At 46.4% G+C, this 22,294-nt stretch overlaps 1 protein-coding gene across 5 annotated transcripts in view; it reads left to right on the top strand.

The window, feature by feature from the left end:
- LOC137439150 (uncharacterized) overlaps window positions 1-13,532 on the top strand; it is a 40,112-nt gene extending 26,580 nt beyond the window's left edge. The window contains exons 2-5 of one of the 5 annotated variants that reach the window (XM_078767839.1): window positions 10,998-11,027; window positions 11,214-11,256; window positions 11,481-11,603; window positions 11,803-13,532. In XM_078767839.1, coding sequence (XP_078623965.1) covers window positions 11,853-13,175 — 1,323 coding nt within the window. In that variant the 5' untranslated portion in view covers window positions 10,998-11,027; window positions 11,214-11,256; window positions 11,481-11,603; window positions 11,803-11,852 and the 3' untranslated portion in view covers window positions 13,176-13,532. Of the gene's footprint in view, window positions 1-10,997; window positions 11,076-11,213; window positions 11,257-11,480; window positions 11,604-11,802 lie in introns of those variants that run through there. The other 4 variants (XM_078767841.1, XM_078767840.1, XM_078767844.1 and 1 more) reach the window with 4 other exon arrangements.
- Window positions 13,533-22,294: the final 8,762 nt, after the last annotated feature.

Here is a 22,294-nt window from a genome sequence, read left to right as displayed (position 1 = left end):
TTTCTGTCTTCTACCGACTCCTCTCTGGCCTTGCTCCCCCAGCTCTCTCTGTGCTCTGTCTCCCCAATATTCCTTCAGGTCGCACAAGATCTGCCTGCAACCCTCTTATGGTTAAACTGCCAAAGTCTAGGCTCTCTGCTCACCTTCACTCTTTCATTCCCCTTTTCTCCCGCCTCTGGAACAAACTCCCCCACTCCCTTCAATCCCACTCCTCCCTCCAGGTCTTTAAAACAGCTGTTCACCACCATCTCTTATCTTCCCCCATCGAAAACCTTGATCTTTTCTACCCCCGGTAATTCACCCCAGAGTCCTTGCAGTGTTCATATGTTTTATTCCTCTCCCACCTCCCCCCAAGTCCTCCCGATGTCCCTGCTCTCAAATGTTGTCTTTGTGTCCTACCCCCTCTTCCCCCTCTCTTTTGTGTCCTTCCCCCTCTCTCCCCATCTTGTCTGCCACTCCCCTTGTTTTTTGTGTTTTGTGTGTCGGTTTGTCTTTTTGTGTGATTAATGTTAGCTCTTTCACGAGCCTCGATCTTGTATACAAAAAAAAAAAAAAAAAAAAAAAAATTGCCCCTTTGGCAGAAACAACCTCAAGTAGGCGTTTCTTATAACTGTCTACCAGTCTGTGACATCGACTGGGAGAAATTTTTGCCCACTCCTCCATGCAGAAATCTTTCAGCTGTGCGATGTTTGAGGGGTTTCTTGCATGCACAGCCCGTTTCAAATCCCCCCACAACATCTCGATGGGATTTAGATCCGGGCTTTGACTTGGCCATTCCAGAACCCTCCATTTCTTTCTTTTCAGCCATTCCTTGGTGGATTTACTGGAATGTTTAGGGTCATTGTCATGTTGCAAGGTCAACCTTCGGTTGAGCTTCAACTTTCTGACAGATGGCCTCACATTATCCTCAAGCACCCTCTGGTACAATGAAGAATTCATAGTGGATTATATGATGGTGAGCTGCCCAGGCCCTGATGCAGCAAAGCTGCCCCAAACCATAATATTTCCACCACCATGCTTTACAGTTCGTATCAGGTTCTTGTGGCCAAATGCTGTCTTTGGTTTTCGCCAAACATGTCTTCTGGTGCTGTGGCCAAATAGCTCTACCTTTGACTCATCTGTCCAGAGCACATTGTTCCAGAAGTGCTGGTCTTTGCCTCGGTGTGCATTGGCAAACTTTAGTCTTGCCCTGATGTTCTTTCTGGACAGCAAAGGTTTCCTCCTGGCACACCTCCCATGTAGATCAAATTTGTGCAGCCTCTTTCCAATGGTAGACTCGTGCACTTTGACGTCAACAGTGGCAAGAGCTACCTGTAGGTCCCGTGATGACATTCTGGGGTTCTTAGAGACTTCTTTCACCATCTTGCGGTCTGCTCTCCGGCTGAACTTGCTGGTTCGGCCTGGCCTGAACAAGTTGGCAGTTGTTTGGAATTTTCTCCACTTGTAGATGATCTTCTGGACAGTCGAATGATGGATTTCAAATTGTTTGGAGATCTTTTTAAATCCCTTCCCAGACTCGTAGGCATCTATAACCTTCTTTCTGTAGGCCTCAGAGAGCTCTTTTGATCTAGGCATGGTGACGCCGCACACTTCAACAACAAAGAGCAAACCAAACTAAATGTCTGAGGTTTAAATAAGACAGGTTCCTCCAAGCTCCTCTCTAACGATGTTCTAATCATTTGCACCTGAGCTGGTGTACCTCATTCTAATTTTAGGTATTTGAAGTAGTGATAAATGTAGGGGTGTACTTACTTTTTCCACATGTGAAATTTGCATTTATGTTTATTTAAATTATACAATGGACTACAAAATGTAAATGTTTCATGATATTTGTTATATTATATCACCTTTATCCGTCAATATTGTTGAAATGAAGATCAAATAGCTGTATGTTGAAATATGTTGAAAAAGTCAAAACTTTACATGGGGTGTACTTACTTTTTCACGTGACTGTACGTGAGACAATATTGTCAGAACTACATGATGCTCACCCTGGGATGGTCATTGTGAAAACTATCGCCAGAGCTCACGTGTGGTGGCCAAAGTTAGATGATGACATAGAAACCTGCGACCGTCATTGTCACACATGTCAGGTTAATGCGAAGTCACCGCCGGAAGCACCACTTGAAATGTGGTCATGGCCAGGTAAACCTTGGTCGAGGTTACACATTGATCATGCTGGACCTTTCTTAGGTAAGTTCCTTGTCGTCGTTGATGCCCACTCAAAGTGGATTGAGGCTGTTGTTGTACCCTCCACAGGCTCGGTCATTACAATCCAAGCCTTACGCAGTATGTTCGCCATTCATGGTATTCCTGATTGCATTGAATCGGACAACGGCTCATCTTATACCAGTGCAGAGTTCCTGAGCTTTTGCAAGCAAAATGGCATCAAGCATCAAGCATAAATGGCATCAACCTCTGCCCCATACAAGCCTGCCAGCAATGGCCAGGCTGAGAGGGCCGTTCAGATCGTGAAGAGTAGACTAAAGTATGTTACGGAAGGGACCATACAAACTCGCTTGGCCCGAGTCCTATTGAGTTATCGCACACGACCGCATCACACGAAATTCCAACAGAAGCATTATCACGACCGTATGCCTGTGTATCATGAAATTAATGTAAATGATCCTGCCAACCAAGGCCAGAGTGCCTGAGTGTTTGGTTTGATTAAAGCAACTCGGATGAATTCCAGCTTTTTGTCACGTCCATTCTTCCGATCGACGTGGGAGCCCCAACTCCTTCATTGGTGACCTACCGACATGGACACAGCAGTCGCCCTTAAACTGCCTACCTTCTGGGAGGCTCACGCGGCGGTTTGGTTCGCACAGGCGGATTCCCTGTTCGCCCTGCGAGGCATCACGGCCGACGACACCCGCTTCCACCATGTGGTAGCAGCGCTCGGTTCGGCCACCGCGGCCCGCGCCCTGAGCCTCCTCGAGAGCCCGCCAGCCGCTGACAAATACGGCGCGATTAAGAAGCTTCTCCTCGACGCTTTCGCCCTCCCATCGGCGGAACACGCACGGCGCCTGCTCGACCTGCCCGAGCTCGGCGACACGCGCCCTTCCGAGTGAATGGACTACATGCTTTCACTGCTCGGCGAGCACTCTCCGGCATTCCTGTTCCGGGAGCTGTTCCTCCGTCAGCTGCCTAACCCGGTACGCCTCGCCCTGGCAAGCACGACGATCACAGATCCCCGGGCCCTTGCCAGAGAAGCCAACAAGATCTCCGCCGCAGGACAGCGCATCGCAGCGGCGACATGGGACCCACCGCCGTCCGACGCAACACCCATGGCGCCCGAGCACCCGGCACGGTCGACGACCGAACTGCCGACGCAATTGGCGGCCGCTACACCGAGCCGACCACCTCCAGCACGACGACCGGGGCCTCCACCTGACCAAGCGTGGTGTTACTATCATGCCAGGTTCGGACAGAAGGCCCGAACATGCCGACCCCCGTGCACCTTCGGCAGGCCGGGAAACGGCCGGGCCGGCGTTCATTACCAGCCATGAGCGCCGGCCACACGGGCAACTTACTGTTCATCACGGATAAAGCGTCCGGACGGCGCTTCCTGTGCGACACCGGCGCCCAACTGAGCGTCATACCCGCCTCTGACCAGGACAGGCAATCCGCGGTTTGCGGCCCCTCCTTGGTTGCGGCCAACGGATCGACCATCCGCACCTTCGGCCCACGCAACATCACCCTCTGCTTCGGCGGCCAACGCTTTGCTTGGACGTTTGTAACCGCAAACGTGCCCATGGCTCTGCTAGGCGCCGACTTCCTCTGCGCACACGGACTGCTGGTGGACGTCCAACGGCGTCGTTTAATCAACGCCGAAACCTTCAGCTCCCTGGTATGCACATTGAGCAGCTCCGCGCCGACCGAGCTGGCATGCGCCGTCCCGGCGGCGAACGAGTTTGCTCGCCTGCTCACGGAGTTCCCGGCCCTCACGCGGCCGACGTTTTCGGCCGTCGCAGTACGGCATGGGATCGAGCACCACATACCAACCACGGGCCCGCCGGTCTACGCCAGGGCCCGCCGCCTCGACCCAGCCAAGCTCGCCATGGCGAAGGCCGAATTCGACGCGTTGGAGCACCTCGGCATCGTGCGGCGCTCCGATAGCGCATGGGCCTCGCCACTGCACATCGTGCCAAAGCCGGGGGGTGGATGGCGCCCGTGTGGCGACTACCGCCGTCTCAATGATGCTACCACCCCCGACAGGTACCCGATCCCGCATATCCAAGACTTCTCCGCCCGTCTGGCGGGACGGGTCATTTTTTCGAAAATTGATCTCATACGGGGATATCACCAGGTACCTGTCAGGGCGGCCGACGTCCCTAAAACGGCAGTCATCACGCCGTTTGGCTTATTCGAATTCTTGCGGATGCCGTTTGGTCTCAAGAACGCAGCTCAGGCATTCCAGCGCTTGATGGACGGCGTGCTGCGTGACCTGCCGTTCCTTTTCGTTTACCTGGACGACATCCTCGTCGCCAGCACGTCCTGGGCCGAGCACCTCCTCCACCTCCGAACACTGTTCGGGCGCCTCAGCGAGCACGGCCTCATCGTCAACCCGGCCAAATGCCACTTCGGCACGACGGCCGTTGATTTTTTGGGCCACCACATCACCAAGAACGGGGCCGTGCCGCTGCCAACCAAGGTCGAGGCCATCACCATGTTCCCGCGTCCCCGCACCATAAAGGCCCTGCAGGAATTCCTGGGAATGGTGAATTTTTATCACCGCTTCGTGCCCCGCGCTGCTCAACTCATGCGGCCCCTCTACAAAGCCCTCCGGGGCAAGCCGGCCAAGCACGACATCGCCTGGTCCGCAGCAATGGATGCGGCCTTCCAAAGCTCAAAGCGGGCCCTCGCCGACGCAACACTGCTCGCTCACCCGGTGCTCAACGCTCCCATCACCCTCACCACGGATGCCTCCGACTACGCGGTGGGCGCTGTACATGAGCAATGGGTGAACGGGGTTTGGCAGCCACTCGCTTTTTTCAGCCGGCAGCTCCGGCCGAACGAGCTCAAATACAGCACGTTTGACCGGGAGCTCCTCGGTCTACACCTGGCCGTCCGCCATTTCCGCCACCTCCTGGAGGGCCGACCTTTCACGGCGTTCGTCGACCACAAGCCGTTGGTTTACGCCATGGCCAAGGTCACGGAGCCGTGGTCGGCCCACCAACAGCGCCACCTCTCCGCCGTGTCGGAGTTTACCACGGACATCCGGCACGTCGCCGGCAAAAACAACGCCGTGGCCGACTGTCTTTCCCGGGCCAGCGCGAACGCGGTCCACCTGGGCGTGGACTTTGCGCTTATGGCGGTGGACCAAACCACCGACACCACGGTGCAAGCCCTCCGGGCGGCGGACACGGGCCTCTGCCTGGCCGACATCCCCTTCGCGGACACTGTCCTGCTCTGCGACGTCTCCCAAGGCCAGCCTCGCCCCATCGTGCCCGTCACCTGGCAACGCCGCATCTTCGCCTCCCTCCACGGCCTTTCCCACCCGGGCCGGAAAGCTTCCCAGAAGCTGGTGTCGGCGTGATTCGTCTGGCACGGCCTTCTTCGGGACGTCCGCGATTGGACCAGCACCTGCACGGCCTGCCAACGGGCCAAGGTCCACCGACACACCCAGGCCCCGCTGGCACCTTTCACCGTGCCCGAACGACGTTTCGACCACGTCAACGTGGATCTGGTGGGCCCCCTCCCCCCGTCACGGGGGTTCACACACCTGCTCACCATGGTGGACAGGACCACCAGGTGGCCGGAGGCCGTTCCCCTCGTCTCCACCACGTGGCGCAGGCTTTCATCGCCACCTGGGTCGCCCGCTTCGGCGCACCGGCGGACATCTCGTCAGACCGTGGACCACAGTTCACCTCCGAGCTGTGGGGCGCGGTCGCCCGCAACCTGGGGGTCAAGCTCCACCGTACTACGGCCTACCACCCCCAAGCAAACGGGTTGTGCGAGCGATTCCACCGCTCCATGAAGGCTGCGCTCATGGCCGGCCTTCAAGACGGCGGTTGGGCCGACCGGCTGCCGTGGGTCCTTTTGGGCCTCCGCACGGCCCCCAAGGAGGACCTCCAGGCATCCACCGCCGAACTGGTCTATGGCCAGGCGCTACGCGTCCCGGGCGAATTCGTGCCCGACGCTACCAGTCCCTGGTCCGCAGCTCACCAGCGCTCGGACCTCCAGGAGGCCGCCCGACGGTTTGTCCCCGTGCCAACATCCCACCACGGTGACCCCCAGTCCTACGTCCCCCCAGCACTTCGCACAGCGGAGTATGTTTTTGTGCGTCACGACGCACATCGGGGGCCACTCCGGCCGCCGTACGACCGGCCCTTCCGGGTGCTGCGACGGGACGACATGTCGTTCGTCATCGACATCGGCGGCAGGTCGGACCGGATTGCGGTGGACCGCCTCAAGCCGGCGCACATGGACGTCGACCACCCACCACGGGTGGCCCTTCCGCCGTGGCGAGGCCGCCCCCCGTCCACGGTGCCCCCCACTCGACCACCCACCACCACACCGGACCCCCTCCCACGACCCGCCAGGGGTCGCTTCGGCCGGGTCATCAGGACCCCCCTCAAATTGACCCTGCCGGTGCAAGTCGATTCTGGGGGGACGTGTGTAGCGGCTACCGCTGGGTTTTCACAATCGCCTTGCACCTATCAAGGACGCGGAGCGATCACCATGCCGGGCTCGTCCAGGACGCCCGGGCAGGCCCGCGCTCAACTTGCCAGGCCTCGGTCGGGACGCCCGGGCATGCCCCCTCTCGCCTTTCCTGGGCAAACGCTCCGGGATAATATGTATATATATTGCTGCCCGATAAACGGGCTTTTCAGAGTGCCTGAGTGTTTGGTTTGATTAAAGCAACTCGGATGAATTCCAGCTTTTTGTCGCGTCCATTCTTCCGATCGACGTGGGAGCCCCAGCTCCTTCACCTGTGTGTTTGTTCTCAACGGCGGCCTGTGTGAGAAGTGGTTGTCTGGGGTAATTATCGAGAGTATTGGTAGTCAGATTTTCCTCGTCAAACTGTCTGATGGTAGACCTCAGTGGAAGCACCTTGATCAACTCAAGTTGCGTCACACCAAACCAGTGGAACCACCTGCATTTGTACCGCTACCTGTTCAACCATCTGAGAGAGTGCCTTTATCGCCCCTCGTAACTGCACCTGCACCTGTAGTACCTTTACCAGAAACGTCCCCGACCAATGGCTTTCCAGTTGAGGATGTTTCATCCACTGTGAGCGGTGTCATTGCCGAACCACCGGTTGTTGTTAGGCGCTCGAGGCTCGAGCTGCTGACGCGCCTTGATTTTTAAGGGGGGAATTGTAACATACTGTGATGTCATATCCTTTCCTGGGCTCCGGCACCTGTTGGGCGCCCCGAGGGCTTTTTTCTGTGTCGTCACTTCCGGGAATAGTCACTTCCGGGAATAAACCGCTGTTTGGACGCTTGCTTTGTGTCTCTGAATCCCTCTATTTGTGATGCCATCAATCTCGTAAGGACTTTACATTAAGACATCAAACAAAGGGTAAGAGGTTCGGGGCTGAAAAAAAAATCCAGAGTGAGATTGAACGTGAATAAGAAAAGACCATATGAGGTGACTAGGCAGGCCTCGAGGCTAACCAGGCCCCAAACATGTATGACCAAACTGACTGACTAATAGACAATTTTGCACGAAATGCAAAACACGATCGAACCAGAAACACAGTGGACACACACACAGCAAAACAAAATACTTAACTTTGAGAAAAAAAAAACTTGACTTTGATCGACGTGCATGAGCTCTGATGACGCACAACCTGATCCGGGGAAACGGAGCGGAAAAAGAGACTTGTTAGAATTAAAGTACAAGACGTTATACCGTACAATTAGTTATTGTTACAATCTTACAATTAAAGTACAAATAAAGTAAAAGCTGTAAAGTTTACTTGTTACAATTATAGGACAAGCTCTAAAGTTTACATTTTACAATAAAAGTAAAAGCTGTGAAGTTTTCTTACAATTAAAGGAAAAGCTGTAAAGTTTACTTGTTACAATTATAGGACAAGCTCTAAAGTTTACATTTTACAATTAAAGTAAAAGCTGTAAAGTTTACTTGTTACAATTATAGGACAAGCTCTAAAGTTTACATTTTACAATTAAAGGAAAAGCTGTAAAGTTTACTTGTTACAATTATAGGACAAGCTCTAAAGTTTACATTTTACAATTAAAGTAAAAGCTGTAAAGTTTACTTGTTACAATTATAGGACAAGCTCTAAAGTTTACATTTTACAATTAAAGGAAAAGCTGTAAAGTTTACTTGTTACAATTATAGGACAAGCTCTCAAGTTTACATTTTACAATTAAAGTAAAAGCTGTAAAGTTTACTTGTTACAATTATAGGACAAGCTGTGAAGTTTTCTTACAATTAAAAGAAAAGCTGTAAAGTTTACTTGTTACAATTAAAGGAAAAGCTCTAAAGTTTACATTTTACAATTAAAGTAAAAGCTGTAAAGTTTACATTTTACAATTAAAGGAAAAGCTGTAAAGTTTACTTGTTACAATTATAGGACAAGCTCTAAAGTTTACATTTTACAATTAAAGTAAAAGCTGTAAAGTTTACTTGTTACAATTAAAGGAAAAGCTCTAAAGTTTACATTTTACAATTAAAGTAAAAGCTGTAAAGTTTACTTGTTACAATTATAGGACAAGCTGTGAAGTTTTCTTACAATTAAAGGAAAAGCTGTAAAGTTTACTTGTTACAATTAAAGGAAAAGCTCTAAAGTTTACATTTTACAATTAAAGTAAAAGCTCTAAAGTTTACATTTTACAATTAAAGGAAAAGCTGTAAAGTTTACTTGTTACAATTATAGGACAAGCTCTAAAGTTTACATTTTACAATTAAAGTAAAAGCTGTAAAGTTTACTTGTTACAATTAAAGGAAAAGCTCTAAAGTTTACATTTTACAATTATAGGACAAGCTCTAAAGTTTACATTTTACAATTAAAGTAAAAGCTGTAAAGTTTACTTGTTACAATTATAGGACAAGCTCTAAAGTTTACATTTTACAATTAAAGGAAAAGCTGTAAAGTTTACTTGTTACAATTATAGGACAAGCTCTCAAGTTTACATTTTACAATTAAAGTAAAAGCTGTAAAGTTTACTTGTTACAATTATAGGACAAGCTGTGAAGTTTTCTTACAATTAAAAGAAAAGCTGTAAAGTTTACTTGTTACAATTAAAGGAAAAGCTCTAAAGTTTACATTTTACAATTAAAGTAAAAGCTGTAAAGTTTACATTTTACAATTAAAGGAAAAGCTGTAAAGTTTACTTGTTACAATTATAGGACAAGCTCTAAAGTTTACATTTTACAATTAAAGTAAAAGCTGTAAAGTTTACTTGTTACAATTAAAGGAAAAGCTGTAAAGTTTACATTTTACAATTAAAGTAAAAGCTGTAAAGTTTACTTGTTACAATTATAGGACAAGCTGTGAAGTTTTCTTACAATTAAAGGAAAAGCTGTAAAGTTTACTTGTTACAATTAAAGGAAAAGCTCTAAAGTTTACATTTTACAATTAAAGTAAAAGCTCTAAAGTTTACATTTTACAATTAAAGGAAAAGCTGTAAAGTTTACTTGTTACAATTATAGGACAAGCTCTAAAGTTTACATTTTACAATTAAAGTAAAAGCTGTAAAGTTTACTTGTTACAATTAAAGGAAAAGCTCTAAAGTTTACATTTTACAATTAAAGTAAAAGCTGTAAAGTTTACTTGTTACAATTAAAGGAAAAGCTCTAAAGTTTACTTGTTACAATTAAAGTAAAAGCTGTGAAGTTTTCTTACAATTAAAGGAAAAGCTGTGAAGTTTACTTGTTACAATTATAGGACAAGCTCTAAAGTTTACATTTTACAATAAAAGTAAAAGCTGTGAAGTTTTCTTACAATTAAAGGAAAAGCTCTAAAGTTTACATTTTACAATAAAAGTAAAAGCTGTGAAGTTTTCTTACAATTAAAGGAAAAGCTGTAAAGTTTACTTGTTACAATTAAAGTAAAAGCTGTGATGTTTACTTGTTACTATTAAAGTACAAGTTGCGAAGTTTATTTGTTACAATTAAAGTACAAGTTGTTAAGTTTACTTGTTACTATTAAAGTACAAGGTGTAAAGTTTACTTGTTACTATTAAAGTACAAGTTGTTAAGTTTACTTGTTACTATTAAAGTACAAGGTGTAAAGTTTACTTGTTACTATTAAAGTACAAGTTGTTAAGTTTACTTGTTACTATTAAAGTACAAGGTGTAAAGTTTACTTGTTACTATTAAAGTACAAGGTGTAAAGTTTACTTGTTACTATTAAAGTACAAGTTGTTAAGTTTACTTGTTACTATTAAAGTACAAGTTGTTAAGTTTACTTGTTACTATTAAAGTACAAGGTGTAAAGTTTACTTGTTACTATTAAAGTACAAGTTGTTAAGTTTACTTGTTACTATTAAAGTACAAGGTGTAAAGTTTACTTGTTACTATTAAAGTACAAGTTGTTAAGTTTACTTGTTACTATTAAAGTACAAGGTGTAAAGTTTACTTGTTACTATTAAAGTACAAGGTGTAAAGTTTACTTGTTACTTTTAAAGTACAAGGTGTAAAGTTTACTTGTTACTATTAAAGTACAAGTTGTTAAAGTGCAAGGTTAAAGTGCTAGGTGTAAAGTTTACTTGTTACTATTAAAGTACAAGTTGTTAAGTTTACTTGTTATTATTAAAGTACAAGGTGTAAAGTTTACTTGTTACTATTAAAGTACAAGTTGTTAAAGTGCAAGGTTAAAGTGCTAGGTGTAAAGTTTACTTGTTACTATTAAAGTACAAGGTGTAAAGTTTACCTGTCCTTTACATCCAAATGTTTGAACGCGATATGTCGAGCGCATTCGTCAGGAGAAACAGATTCATTGGAATGATAGTTCTTGGTGCGACAGTCTGGCGATTCTCCATGTGATCGATCACGATAAGAGATTCCTCGCCCCTCCTCAGGTGAAGTCGTGGGTGGAGGGTCCGGAGGAGGCGAGTGGGGTTGGGGGTTCGTGTCCCGCTTTATCCTTCTGTTCTCTGGTTTTTCCTTTGCACACCTTTATTTTAAACATGTACAGCACATTCATGTTGGTCACGTTTTTAAGTGTTTACTCTTCCCCGCATCGTATCATTTACTCGAGTGTTGTTTGTTAACTTGACCTGTTGTTGTGGATCCAGCTTCTTCTTCAGACATCCAGGTTCATCCATCCCCTGCAAGATGGTAAGCTCCAGTGTGCAGCACCCTTCTGTACCATGACAGGTAGTGCAGCACACAATCGGATATGATTATAATTTCGAGACAAATTTATAATTATCTGCTGCTAATTAGGAATATGAACCTCTCTGATGTGACCTCCCCTGATGTGACCTCCCCTGATGTGACCTCCCCTGTTGTGCATTTTATAAACGTTCTCATTGGTTGTCGTGGGTGAGTACGTCCTCCAGCATGGCCACGCCCCTTCGTCCTCGGCGCTTTGCGGGAACACCCAAGTAACTCTCACCTGGTCAAGGTGGGCACGTCAAGTCGGGCTCGTTCATATTTGGAGTGCATGAAGATGGGAGTAAAGGGTGAGACAAACAAACCTGTCCATGAGTGAGTGTAAATGAATGAGTGAATGAGTGCAATCTGCGTTGATCTCAAATACAAGAGATGGAGAAAATGTGTTAAATCAGAATAGGAAGTATTTGAGACTGTATGGGACAGTTGTGACGTTCTTTTTGTGACCCCCTCCCCTTTTTTCTTGTTTTCCATCCGAATGATGAACAGGATCCATGGTCGAACACTAATTACTCTGCTGTTTCCACTAACGTGTTGACATGGCCAGTGGTGCGGTCATACCACAGGTCACGGTGTCCGCACCGACGGCTTGTGAATATTGTGAGGGAACGACGACCAAACAGGAGCAGACTTCGATTGACATTTTAGCTGCTGCTGCTGTTGGTGGAGACACTTCCCCCAAGGAGAATCGGCCACATGATCCGGAAATCTCGGGCAATGCCAAGATCTCGATCGAGGCAAGATCCCAAGGAACCACAGAATCCATGGCAGACAATAAATTGGCCCCGGTCTTCATGGGGCCTCTGCCGGAAAGCTCGGGCAATGCCAAGATCTCGATCGAGGCAAGATCCCAAGGAACCACAGAATCCATGGCAGACAAAAAATTGGCCCCGGTCTTCATGGGGTCTCTGCCGGAAAGCTCGGGCAATGCCAAGATCTCGATCGAGGCAAGACCCCAAGGAACCGCAAAATCCATGGCAGACAAAAAATTGGCCCCGGTCTTCATGGGGTCTCTGCCGGAAAGCTCGGGCAATGCCAAGATCTCGATCGAGGCAAGACCCCAAGGAACCGCAGAATCCATGGCAGACAAAAAATTGGCCCAGGTATTCATGGGGTCTCTGCCGGAAAGCTCGGGCAATGCCAAGATCTCGATCGAGGCAAGACCCCAAGGAACCGCAGAATCCATGGCAGACAAAAAATTGGCCCAGGCATTCATGGGGTCCCTGCCGAGCATCGAGACGTCGTCGTGCCCATTCCACGCAAACGGATTTTCTTTGCTGCCATCTTCTCCACCCCCTGCCTACGATGCCGAGTTTATCTTTCCAGAACCACCGAATCTCAGAACGTGCTGTTCTGCATTCCCAGCGCTTCCTACGAACACCGACTCCCTGTCTGTGCCTTATTCTGTAGCTGACCCTTGTCCACGGAAACGTGACATTTTGTCCCATTTAGCACCACGTGCTCTCCCTCAACTTTTAGGACATTCTTCACCGCTCTCCCATACCGAACTCCCAGACACTCCTCCACGTGATGTCAGTCCTTGTACACCTGAAGTCTGTAAAAGTGAACAAGCTAACTGTACAGGTCATCGCACAATAACCAATTGCGGTCCGGTGGCCCGACATAAGCTGGAGATCGAGACCATTGACTACCCATCAAGTTCGGTCTCTGTTGAACATATAAATATGAGCGATGAAAAACCCATAGTTTTCCCGTTGCCCGATGGTCCACCATCATTTCTGAGAAGGTCTTGCCATGACCGATTCTTCAATAAGTTTTGTGCACTTCTCCTTGTTATTGTGTTTGCAGGAGTTGTTGCCATGGTGGTTGTCCCATACATCATCACTAAAGATGGTCCATAACATTGATGTTAACCCAAGCAGGTGAGTGAATAATCTTTATAAATAGTCTGTCTTGGTCAAGGTTGTCCAGACAGCTGATCTGCACATTTATTGTACAATTCTAGGTTTATCTTATTCCACATTCTTTTTGAATTATATAGCAGTAAATAATACATCGAACATACATTTAATTTGGCATTTTAGTGAACTTGATTATTTTTTAATGCTGTGTAGTTTGAGGTTTGATTGAACAGTTACATTGGTGTTGTCCTTTTTGTGACGGTTTATTTTTTTTTTAATGCTGCAAGTGCAATGCCGATGAAATTAAATAAATAATTGGACTATTAACGGTGTTGTTGATTAAATGCAACCATTGGATTGCTGGTGTGGGAATGCTTTAATCCCAAACTACACAATGTGATCGATTTTTATCATCGTTATTATTATTATCCACTGATGTGCCAGATGTCTCAATTTGTGGAGAATTCCTACTTTGTATCTCACAAATCCATCATCGGACCGAATTGTCAAGATGTATTGTATTTTTAATATTGTCTGGTGGGATAATGCAAAGGTAGCGTATTTACCTTTGAACGGTGCAGTCTGGGTTTGATTCCCAACGTGACTATAAGCTTTCGGATTGGTGCCTCACAAGCAGGACGTTTCGTCACAACATGCGCCATCCCTTGGATGGATGTTAAGCTGGGTGTCCCATGTGCTAGCATTGGGCGATACAAGTCACACATTCCGCGGAGTCTTTTGTGAAGAGAGGGCGATCTTCGACCAACTCTTTCCTACACAAATCACCTTCGGTCGAATCCCATTCCTGGCCAGCCAGTTCATGACATTTGGGCCAAAATGTTCCCTTTGTGACCCTACAATTAAAAAAAAAAAAAAAAAAAGAATGTCATTTGTGACATTTGTAGGGTTTGTGACCCTACAATAATGGGAATAATTGGGGCTGTTAATGAAGTAATGATATATCGTACTTTTAATAGTCCTATGTTCCTTGACACCATGACACCACAATGTAGGGACTACATCGATCACGTTAATAGGCTGTGTAGCAAAAGCACTTCTTCCATGAATCAAATAACCATGTTCTATGTGTTTTTTTAATTGCTTTTTTTTACGAGGTCAAGGCTCATGGAAGAGTGAGAACATAGAATGGATCAGGATACAACACAGCATGGGGAACAGCAGAGATAGAGCGAGGGAAACACCAATAACAGGGTCAAAGGACAAAATAGAGGGAAACTTGGAAAATACATGGTGTGGGAAGGAATGAGGGGTATACGAGGGTTTATGGGTGGACAAAATGGATGCAAAAGCAAACCTCGGAGGGAAGAACTGGGAAGAAAATGGGACAGGGGTTATGGCAGTACAAAAGATCGTGGTTTTGGAGGGGGTGGTCTGAGATAGTGGTGACTAGCTCTCTTGAAGAACTGAAGGGAAGAATGACTTTGAAGAGGATGTGGAAGTTGGAAAAGAAGACAAAATAGGGGTAATACCCCCAGGCACTCATCTGGAAGAATAAAGCGGTGTACTACACCGACTAAAGGTATTTTAAACAAGTACAGATACATTCAAAGTACACCACTCCCATGCCAAATAAATAAATTCTAGCCGAAACCCGTGGAACATCCACGGAAGGGAGGATGTGGTGTATGGATAGAGTGTACCATTATGGATGGCATAGGGGATTTGCTTGTCCGAGTAAGAGTTAGGAAGAAAGATGAGAATGAAGAGTGCATATATGAACAACGATCGCCGACACCGGCACGAATGCATGCTCTGGATTGTCTACTCAGTGGACGGCTTGCTTTCGCCTTCGCCTGTCCAATCAGCGGACGGCTTGCTTCGCCTTCGCCTGTCCAATCAGCGGACGGCTTGCTTCGCCTTCGCCCAGCAGACGCCAATACGATGGCATCGTAAGATGGCGTCGTATCGGCAGTTAATCGGATGCTTTTGGGCCCCAACGTCGGCTAATTCAGATTTTTCGAGTATGGCTGTACGTGATGAACAAAGAGCGCGGTTCGTAGATCGTAAATCCATTAGTGCCGTGGGAATCGGGTCACTGGGTGCGGCGTAAAAGGGATAACAAAGTCGAGTCCTTACGCTATTATTATATAGATCCTCCAGTGCGGCATTGCCGGGGTGCCTTCGGCGCCCGGCAATACCACCGTGGAGCACATCGAGACGGTATTGGGAGGGAGAGGTGTACAATAATTGATTGATTAATTGCATAATTAAAATCAATCAATGGCAATCATAAAATAATTTCTTAATCAATTGGCTAATAGCTTACCTCAACCACCAGTCAACCAACCACCTCAACCTCAACCACCTCAACCTCAACCAACCATCTGAAGCTGTACCTTTTTGAAAATTAATGAAATAAATCATTAATAAAAAAACATAATTGACTAATCAATAATTAATTAATATAAAATTAAATAATATCTTCCTATCTCAAAAGGTGCCTGAGGAAAAAGAAAGATGAGAGAAAGAACTCCCAGATGAGAGAAACTTCAGAGACTCAGACTTCAGAGACTTCTCTTCAAAGACTCTTCTCTCCCAGATGAGAGAAAATAAATAAGTACTTAATAAATCGATAATAATTAAGTAATTAATCAATAAAAACAAAAATATCGTTTTTGCCAAAGCACTGACTCACAATTGTGCCGAAATTTCGGGATTTCACTTGTCGCCTGGACAAACAGACAAATGGAAAATAACTTGCAGAGCGACATTTGGCAAAAGAGAACAAAGAAGAATTGCACTCAGTAGAGCATCCTTTTGACCTCAAAAATAATTGGTGGTTGAATTCTCTGACCTGATAAGAAAATCATCTTCAAATTTCAAGTGAATCAAATGAAAATTGAGAATTTTAGAAATTTGAAAAGGTTGATGACCTTTTGGCCGAGGTTGATCTCAAAAATAGTTGTTGGTTTCATTCAGTAAGCTGATATGTAAATCCTATACAAATTTCAAGTCAATCGGATGAAAATTGATGATTTTATGTGACACTGACATTTGAGCTTTTGACATTAAGATAAAATTATTAATTTGCCCTCTCCGTATTATCAAATAAAGCTTTGGTGAAAATTTTATGACGATATCTCAAATGGGAAAAAGTTACCGCCCGGACAGACACACACACACACACACACACGCACACACACACACACACACACACACACACACACACACACACAAACACACGTCATTACAAAACCCCATCTCCTGCTGTGCAGTGGACGGGCTAACTAGAATATCTTGGTTGGATAAGTGTCCACCCTCCTTCGTTAATACTTGGTAGAAGCACCTTTGACAGCAATTACAGGTGTGGGTCTGTTGGGATAGGTCTCTACCAACTTTGCCCACCTTGATTGGGCAATATTTGCCCATTCTTCTGTACAAAACTGTTCAAGCTCAATCAAGTTGCATGGGAAGTGTTGATGGACAGAAATCTTCAAGTCATTCCATGGATTTTCGATTGGATTTAGGTCGGGGCTCTGACTGTGCCACTCAACGACATTTACCTTTTTGTTCCTTAGCCACTCCAGTGTAGCTTTCGCTGTGTGCTTTGGGTCGGTGTCATGCAGAAAGGTGAACTTCCGTCCTAATTTCAGCTTCCTTGCAGAAGACGGCAGGTTTTCCTCCAGGATTTTTCTGTATTTTGCTCCATCCATTTTCCCTTTTACCCTGACAAGTGCCGCAGTCCCTGCTGATGAGAAACATCCCCATAACATGATGCTGCCACCACCATGCTTCACAGTAGGGATGGTGTTCTTTCGGTGATGTGCTGTGTTGGGTTTGCACCAAACATAAGGTTTTGCATTTAGGCCAAAAAGTTCCATCTTTGTTTCGTCAGACCACATCACTTTTTGCCAAATGGCTTCAGAATCTCCGGAATGTTTCTGTTGCCTTCCTCAAATAGGACTCAAGGTGGGCTTTTTGAGTAATGGCTTCCTTCTTGCCACGCTGCCATGCAGGCCAGACTTGTGGAGTGCTTGGGATATTGTTGTCACATGCACACAGTGACCAGTCTTTCCCATAAAGGCCTGTAGCTCTTTCATAGTTGCCATAGGCCTCTTGGTGGCCTCTCTGATCAGCCTCCTTGCGTGGTCGTCCAGTTTGGAGGGACGACCTGATCTAGGCAGGGTCTTTGTGGTACCATACATCTTCCACATCTTAATGATTGTCTTAACTGTGCTCCATGGGATATTCAAGGTCTTTGAAATATTTTTATACCCATCCCCTGATCTGTGCTTTTCCACAACTTTATCCCGGAGGTCTTTTTAAAGCTCCTTGGTGCTCATGGTTTTAATGGCCTGAGCCTTTTTTATTACAAAAAAAAAGAAAAGAAAAAAAAGAAAACATTGAAACATTAAACTACAAATCAAAGCCATAATCAATACCAAATAAATCAAGAACAATTATCAAACAAGTAGCCATAATAAATCTTCTATACCTCCTCACTTTCATGGTTCTGAGGTTGTTACTTCACCTCTGGATAAGGCTCACCTTTTTTCAAACCGCTTTGTTTCCAAGTCAACACTCCATGATCAAGGATGCCCTCTTCCTGATTTTCCATCTCGTACAGTTTCTGATATTCTTGTTCCAGTTATCACTCCCAAGAAGGTTGCCAGAATTATTCGTACCCTCGATGCTTCAAAAGCGACTGGTCCTGATGGAATCCCTGTGATTGTATTGAAGATGTGTTGTCCTGAACTGTCACCGATTCTTGCCAAGCTATTCAACATGTGCTTCTCTGCGTCAGTGTTTACTTCATCATGGAAGGTGGTTTCTGTTTTCCCTGTTTTCAAGGGTGCAGGTGAGCATTCTGAACCAAGTAAGGTATTTGAATGCTTCATCAATGAACAACTTCTCAGCCATCTGGAGGACAATGATCTTTTCACTGACTACCAGTATGGCCTTCGCTATTCTCGCTCTACAGGTGATCTGCTATCCTTAATTACGGATCATTTCAACAGAGCATTGGAGATCAAGGGTGAGGCTCGATTAGTTGCTTTGGATATCTCAAAAGCCTTTGATAAAGTGTGGCACAAGGGTCTGCTCCACAAGCTTCAGTCACATGGTGTATCTGGAGTGATACATTCAATCATCTCAGCTTTCCTTACAAATCGCAAGATTAAAGTGGTACTTGAGGATCAATCTTCCCCTTCTTGCTCCATCAATTCTGGTGTTCCACAGGATTCTGCTCCACAAGCTTCAGTCACATTGTGTATCTGGAGTGATACATTCAATCATCTCAGCTTTCCTTACAAATCGCAAGATGAAGGTGGTACTTGAGGATCAATCTTCCCCTTCTTGCTCCATCAATTCTGGTGTTCCACAGGATTCTGCTCCACAAGCTTCAGTCACATGGTGTATCTGGAGTGATGCATTCAATCTTCTCAGCTTTCCTTACAAATCGCAAGATGAAGGTGGTACTGGAGGGTCGATCTTCTCCTACTTGCTCCATCAATTCTGGTGTTCCACAGGATTCTGTCCTTGGTCCCCAATTGTTCCGTGTTTATATCAATGATCTTCCTGATATTGTTCTGTCTCAGCTAGCCATGTATGCTGATGACTCCTCACTTTATTGTACATCTGCGGATTCACTCAACACCACTCGTAATGAGGTCGGAGTTTCTCTGGACAATGATTTGGAGAATGTGTTGAAGTCGGGGCACGACTGCCTGGTAACCTTCAATGCAAAGAAAACTAAACTGTTGTCCATATCTCGTTCTAGAAACAGGTATTTCCCTTCTGTGCACAAGAGATCTTCAACCTGAACCGAATCATCTAAGCTTCGGCTCCTTGGTCTGGACATGTCTTCTGACCTCTGTTGGGATAAGTAGGTTTCTGGTATTGCTAAGAGTGCTTCCAAATAAGTTGGTTGTCTTTATCGAGTGCAAACGTATTTACCTCCTGAGGCCGTTTTGTACCTGTATAAGGCAACTATACGTCCCCTCATGGAGTACTCTTGCCACATTTGGGCTGGAGCACCGACCTGCCACTTATCTTTACTTGATAGGCTCCAGAAACACATAGTCAACCTGGTTGATGTGGAGATGTGTTCAACTCTTCTACCACTCTCTCACCGTAGGTCGATTGCCAATCTTGGTTTGGTCTACAGATATTTTCATGGCAAATGTTCTGTTGGACTTTCTAACTTGGTTCCTCCCATCCGAGTGTTTGGACCCAAGACCCGGTTTGCCATCTCTGCACACCCATACACTACAGCCGATCCAAGATGCAGAACGAAAGGCGATGCAGATAGTTTTATTCCTAGTGCTGTCTCACTCTGGAATTTACTACCTGTAACATGCTTCCTAGTATCCTACGATCTACTCTGCTTTAAGAGGAATGTCAATTCATACTTCCTACATCTTTGAGGTTTAATCACATTTCACCCGACCTCTGCTACTTCCTGTGTCTTGGATGTTTTCTTTTTATTTTTTATTTATTTATTTTGTTTTGCTTTATCCTTATATTTTTCTAACCTTCTCTTAGCCCCTTACCGAGAGTGGCTGTATGCCTTTTCTGGGGCAATATCAATATATGAATAAAAATAAAAAAGGAACTAAATAAAACACGAACAAGTAAATAACAATAAATCAAAAACAATAATCAAACAAGAAAGAGCAATCAGAGATTGCAGACCCTCACCAAGACGTGTTTTTCGTGGTTTTTAATGCTTTTGCGTTAAAACAAATATGACGGTCGAACCACGTGACCGATGACGTCCTCATTTTTTTTCTCCGCCAATTTATCCATTGATGATGCTCAATAAATATCATCTTAATTGGATGAAGTTTTGTACTTGTCGAATTATGACATCATAATGGAGGAACCTATCACATCATCATTAACCTATCTTATTCCCCATGGAAAGTTCTTTACAATGAGCCATCTCGAAATTTTTTCTATGCAGCACTTTCGGAGATATAGAGGTGCAATTTTTTTCGGTTTTTCCAAGATTGCGCCTGTACCACGTGACCTATTACGTCATAATTGTCATTAAAAATTCTACAGGAGGAGGTGCACCTATAGTGAAAATTTCCTGTCAATTGGACAAACGGTTGCAGAAAAAAATCATGTTTATTCTGTGCGGACAAACAGACAAACAAACAGACTCAAATGCAATACCCTCTCTGGCGAGGGGAACAAGTAAATAACAATAAGTAAACAAATGTCCAACCATCACTAAGCTCAGTCAATCAAAAGAAAACCCCAAAAGTTATTTTTCCCCTATTTTGCCCCTGGGTGTCTGCCATCCCCAGAAGGGGGGCACAGATGGGGTGGCCAGGAGTCTTCTTGCGGGGAGCTGGAGTGGATAGGGGAGATGGCGTCTGAGGGGACATGTTCCGTAGAACAAAGCCACCTCTAGATCTCCTCCACTGAACATTTGGAGGCCATGGAGCCTTTTGGCACCTCCTTCATAGCCATCGTACGTTTTTTGTACACCGGGCCGGGGCCTTGGCTCTTCCTCAGGGGGGGCTTCCCTTTGCCTCAGCCCCTCGGGTGCTTCATGGTGGTCCGGCCACTTGTGTCCACATCCTCATAACCGGAGGAGTTGTCATGGCCCTCCTCCCTCCCCTCAGCAGGCAAAGGGGTCAACTCACGCCTGTCGACCATGGCCGCCTCCTCTCTCCCCTCAGCGCACCAACAACCACTACCCCTGTGTCGATAACAGCTCCCTCTCTCTTCTCCGTGGGAGGGGGGACAACACTGGCTGCACCACTGCTGCCCGGAGCGTGGGGAAATTCTTCTCTATTCCGCTCTCCTCTCTCTCAGTCCTTCTCTCCTCCTCATTAGCTGCGGGGGAGGGGAAAGAGGCAACAAAGCCACGGCAGCTCTTGCCCATGGCAGCAACACCCCCACCCGCACGCATTTTGCTGGCATAGTTTTGCGGACAGCAGCAGAAGGTGTGCCCCATCATGCCACACAGATTGCACTGCACCTGAGAGGTACAGTGCTCCCTCAAATGTCCCAACTGGCCACACTGTAAGCAAAACTGTGCTTTACAAGCAGACACAAAGTGGTCCAATTGTCTGCACTTGCGGCATACTTTAGGCTGACCCACATAATAAACCTGAGTGGAGGTGGATTAAATAATGTTATGAATTTTGGGGTAGGGGAATATCTAGATCTAGGTAGATCTGTGTAGGTATCATGCTTCATCTGTCGTGGGTAGCTAGAACCACCTCGATGTAAGCAAGTAGAGGCCCTGTAGCCCGTATGTCGAATTAAGTGTGTCTTCGTCCCCGCCACGAGGGGGCGGGGCATGTTAAGTAGTTGAAGGGAATATGCTAACTCCATTGTGTGTCGTTCCCTCTGTGAACATCCCTGTGTCCCTTATGGCAACGCACTCTTGTAGACATTAGATAGGCCCTTAGTGCACACATTAATTAAATTCCCCCCCTTACAATGACTGACCATAAGAACTGACCGGAAAGACAAGCAGGCAGCGGCCGTGCAGTGGTACACCATGGAAGACGAACATCGTGCCAGGCTGGAGTCATGCCCAGGAGAACTAGTGATTGGCCAGTGGAGGGGCGAGCAACAAGCAGGGCACCGATTGGCAGAGAGCTTCCCCGTGATTGGAGAGTAAAGAAGGACTTGTGCTTGGCCACCGACCAATAGCATGGAGCAGGGCACCAAGCACTCGGCCAGTGGGAGGGGACGGAGGAGATCAGAAGATTCGGGAAGGTTAAAAGCGATGCACTGGTTGGAGGGGAAGCGAGCTTACGTCAGAGGACCGCCAGTAAAACCGCTCGCTTGCTGGCATTTTGAGCTCTTCCCTTTGCCTCTCTTCCCTTGCCCCTCTCGTTCCTGGATCCATTCTGCCCGGACCTCCGTCTCGACTTTCGTCTCGCTTTGGTTTCTGCCTTTCCCAGACCTTCCTTCTGCCTTTGCCTTTCACCCCGTTTGGACCATTTCCTTTTGCGAACCGTGAATTACCTGCTGGACGCCGAACGTTGGAGCGCCATCGATTCTTCTCCCTGGCGTTCACGTGCGAGCGAGGCTTGCGACTGGAGCGGGCGAGACCAGGGCGAGCAAGTGGCTCAGCCTAGCAGTGTGCGGACGGGGGCGCATCGAGAAATGTCTTCCCACCGACAGAGCCG

Source organism: Myxine glutinosa, chromosome 13 (genome assembly GCF_964187855.1).
Source record: "Myxine glutinosa chromosome 13, kmMyxGlut1.1, whole genome shotgun sequence".
Taxonomy (NCBI): Eukaryota; Metazoa; Chordata; class Myxini; order Myxiniformes; family Myxinidae; genus Myxine; species Myxine glutinosa.
Note: the sequence above shows the minus strand (reverse complement) of the source record. Positions and strands in the feature narration are given on the sequence as shown.